General features: G+C 36.1%; 1 protein-coding gene and 1 long non-coding RNA gene across 2 annotated transcripts; both read left to right on the top strand.

Annotated features, from left to right (window-relative positions):
• The first annotated feature begins 1,259 nt into the window (after positions 1-1,259).
• On the top strand, positions 1,260-1,868 carry LOC139786059 (uncharacterized). Its single transcript, XR_011722169.1, has 2 exons — positions 1,260-1,423; positions 1,617-1,868. It is a non-coding gene; the product is annotated as an uncharacterized lncRNA (long non-coding RNA).
• A 1,390-nt stretch (positions 1,869-3,258) lies between these two features.
• Positions 3,259-3,948, top strand: LOC139786060 (uncharacterized). The gene is made up of 2 exons (XM_071725223.1): positions 3,259-3,421; positions 3,455-3,948. Exons 1-2 carry the CDS (start codon positions 3,259-3,261, stop codon positions 3,946-3,948), a joined length of 657 nt encoding a protein of 218 aa, XP_071581324.1.
• Positions 3,949-4,192: the final 244 nt, after the last annotated feature.

Below are 4,192 nucleotides of genomic sequence, written 5' to 3'. Positions count from 1 at the left end.
GATTAATTATATCCGATGCGAGCTTGCGTTACGATCACTTCATTTCTTTACGGTAATTACATTAATGTAATTAATGAAACATATTCCTTTTGCAAAGCAATACTTTACTATTGCATACTATATAAATACTGCGGAATTGTTGCGTTACCGAAATCTATAAGAATTCAAACTTTATTACTTTAGATAATTCATTATTGCGAATGAAAAATACTGCTACATTTTACATTTACTTCTTGAAATTTGATATGGATTCATGCGTTTAATATTCAGTCAATATTCTTTCTCTTATCAAAAGGAGAAATTATACTTATGATTATCTTTTAAATTATTCAAGATCTTCTGGAAATTATACTTTGTTTTCAATTACTTATTATTATTTAAGATATTTCTTTCATGAGTATATTCTATTTACCAAAATGATTTATCGATTTACGCATTGTTCCATATAAGAAGATTAATACTATTACATGTAATATGTGCATGATATTTCAAACTTTATATTGAATAACATTTATATTATGTTGATGTCTAATTGTCCTTTCACTGAGTACGTTTATTCAGAGAAATATTTTCATAACTTTCACGCTGACAGAAATTCACATTCTTGTATTATTTACTGTAATTTATATTATTCTTCCTAAGTTTGAGTTTGCAATTATCATGAGGAAAAGATATTTCCATTTACTATTTATGTTTGCTTCATTGAACGGACTATTTCAATGTAATTTATATATTGCATTTATTGTTTTATGTGAATATCTCTTTATGTTATACCTGCATATCAACACATATTTTGATATTGCTTTCTCTGAAATATTTACGAATACATTTAACTCTATTTTTTTCAACAAGCGATTATTCAGTGTCTCCTTCTCCGCCATAATAGCCCACGGTCTATTTGGGCCGTGTACAGTAGCGATTATTTAATACATGTAGCACACAATTAGTAATTTCATAATAAATTATTCTAATTTCGGTAAAATGTGTAAACGAGAGAACAAATTTAGTAACTATAGTTGAGAAAATATGTTAGTTTAGTACGTCATTGTATTTACATATATAAAACAGAGATAATTAAAGCTACTATATAAAACTATTACTAGTTAATATGTGTATGAGAAATTTGGGTAAGTTAACCCTCAGGGTACGGACTGGGTTAGCGTAACCCGAGCGAATTTTGAAAGTAGCGCCATTTCAAAGGAAGTGAATGGTGGGGGTCCGTACCGGGGGGGGGGGAATCTTTGAGGTAGCTACTATGTGAGCGCCAAGGGGCAGCGTCAGTCTACGCTTGGTGCTCAAGTTATACGATTTTGAAAATTGAACTCGGGTAGTCTACACCCAGTCCGTACGGAACGTTACAAAATCCGTGTTTTTCAAAAAAAAATTTGTGTTTTTCGAGTATTTGCTGCAGTAGAGTATTCTGGTATGTATAATTTACTATTTTTAATATACTTTTGTGCATTCTAACCTCAAAATGATGCTCTGTAGCATACCAGCATAACGTATCCGTGCATGCATGTTATTTCTCGAAGAGTTGTGCTACTCTTAGCATAACTCTTCGTACGATGCGTCGAATAACAATTTCTAATATTTATTTTTACAATTTATCATTGCAGAGTTTTTTTGTGAAAATGGCATCGCGTCGGAGAACTCGGAGTGTTGCAGCTCTCGAAAAATTATACAGAGAAACCGAGGATGAGAGTGTAACTGAAAACGTACTTGTACTTGTAAAACTTTTTACAAGTGCCTAAGATGTGACAAGGCTATGTGCAAAGAACATGTAGCGAAAATATGCTGTGAATGCGGAAACACCGTGTAATTCTCTTTTTTTTTAATTTTATACAATAAAAATTTTATTTAATAATCAATTTTTGTTATTTATTTATATTATACTAATCAACAACATCCAAAAGAACTATTTTTACTTTAAAATATTTTTTTTTTGCGTTATTACGATAAATCAAGCAAGTAACGTTATATCGCTATCGCAAAAAAACGGGTATTTTCATAGTTTAAAAAAAATATACTTTTTGGAATGGATCAAAAAACGAATTCAGCCATTTTAAAGAACAACTTTTTAGCTTTCAAACGCGACTTATAAAATGTCGATATCTTTTTTTTTTTCATAAAGTTATGCAATTTAAAAAAAAATATGAATTTTTATGAAAATTTTTTGAGAATCGTTGACATTTTCAAATGTATCTTTGTTTAAACAAATAATGTAATAAATCTATCAACGCCATTGTATTTTTGAGAAAATTTCCGATCTAAAAAAAAAAATTGTTTCAATTGACAAATTACAGCCCGATATACAGTCAATCAAAGTCGTCGGGTTAGGCTAACCCATGTCCGTACGGAACGTAACTTTTTTATAGTCCGTACCCTGAGGGTTAATAATACAAAGAGAGAGAGAGAGAGGGTAGAGGAGAGGAAGAGGGAGGAGGAGAAGGATCGTCGTTGGCGGCAATAAATCTGCGTTTTAGTGCAATTCGGCGCACCGCGTTTCACGAAATTATAACTCGCGAAGAAACGAAAACGTGTGCACCGGTATTGGTAAAACGTAGATTTATCAATAATTGTTATTCACTTCCGTACGGTTACGTGGAGTGAATAACTTTTTCTCCTTCTTCTTTTTCTTTATTGTTAAGTTAGGCCAACGAGTTTTCTGCCACATTAGGGTAAAAAAAATGTTCTCATATTATATTGTAAATAGTTTTTTAATTTTGTAAAAATAGTTGTAAGTGTAAAAGGATTTTTGTACATATGTAACTAAAAATATAATGTAGCAATATGTAAATATATTCTGTGTGTTTAAATATAAAATTTTTAAAAATTTATGTTTTTTTCCTTAGAAAATCTCTGAAAAAATAAAATATTTTTACATTTAAAGCGTAAATAGTTGTGTATCATATAATTTTCCCCCACCTTTTCCCCGCGCTTATTTTTTCTGTCACACTTTTTATCCTCCGCTCGGAGCATCGCGTACAAGCTTGTCGATCGCGATGCTCTCGCTGCGGAATCGTAATAAGCTCAGACATGGATGATAAGCTTATGCCCACCGCGGCGCACGAATCAGCTGATCAACGGCCGCGGTGATGTTCGCTCGCGCGAGCGTTTGCGGGGGCACGCTGGTGCGCGCGTTCGCCGCCGCCGCCGCCGCCGCCGCCGTTGATTACCTTATTCCCCCCGCCCCTCTCCTCCTCCTCAAATTATTCTTTTTGAAGTCACGCGCGGAATTCGAGTCAATCATTTCGCAAAATGGACGTGCGCTGGAAACATCCCTGGACGTCGATCGTGTGTGGACCCACCGGTTGCGGGAAGACGATCTTCGTGAAAACCTTTCTCCGACAATTATCTCACATGTCCGACGTACGTTTCGAGAGAGTTTTGTTTTATTACGCGGAGTGGCAGGAGGCTTATCGTCAATTACAATACGACGCGCGCGAGGAAGCAGCGGCGAAGAAAAGTATAATTGAATTTCGCGAGGGATTGCCACGTCCTGAAGATTATTCCGCCGATCCGCTTTCCCCTAAATTGGTGATAATCGACGATCTTATGAGAAAATCGTCATCGAGCCACGCGATCGTGGATCTCTTTACCAAAGGCAGTCATCATAAGAATCTCAGCGTAATTCTCATCTCGCAAAATCTTTTTCATCAAGGACGCGGGCAACGCGATATATCGCTCAATGCAAATTACATCGTGGTTTTCAAGAATCCTCGCGATCGTGCGCAAATTCGTCATTTAGCGCGTCAAGTCTTTCCCAACGATCCAAAGTTTCTGGAAGAGGCATACTACGACGCCACGTCGAGGCCGCACGGATATCTATTACTCGATCTGAAACAATCGACTCCGGACGAATATCGATTTCGAACGTGCATTTTTCCCGACGATACGGCACATTTCGTCTACGTACTGCGTAGATCATTTTCCAACGGTTACGTATAAAAGACGCACACTAGCGCTCACGCTGGTTAGTCGTGTAATTTTCTCGCGATGGAAAAGAAAGAAAATAACGCGAAATTAGACAGAGCGACGAAAAACGCCAGACGCTCGATCGGAAAGAAAAATATCTGTCTTCTCGAGGCGTTGTTGCATTTGAACAAAAATCAACGCGCGACCTTCTTACGGACCGCTGACGATAAATTAATACGGTGTATCTGCGAATGTGTGTTCAACACGCTCAAAGGTA

Source organism: Temnothorax nylanderi, unplaced genomic scaffold (assembly GCF_030848795.1).
Source record: "Temnothorax nylanderi isolate EJ_2023f unplaced genomic scaffold, tnyl_v1.0 TNYL_tig0945_pilon, whole genome shotgun sequence".
NCBI classification, from domain to species: domain Eukaryota; kingdom Metazoa; phylum Arthropoda; class Insecta; order Hymenoptera; family Formicidae; genus Temnothorax; species Temnothorax nylanderi.
Note: the sequence above shows the minus strand (reverse complement) of the source record. Positions and strands in the feature narration are given on the sequence as shown.

Excerpts from the sequence above, each read along its gene's own strand:
- LOC139786060 (XM_071725223.1), top strand. The coding sequence starts at position 3,259 with ATGGACGTGCGCTGGAAACATCCCTGGACGTCGATCGTGTGTGGACCC. Across the intron at positions 3,422-3,454 it reads GGAGTGGCAGGAGGCTTATC|CGGCGAAGAAAAGTATAATT; the intron begins GTCAATTACAAT and ends GCGAGGAAGCAG.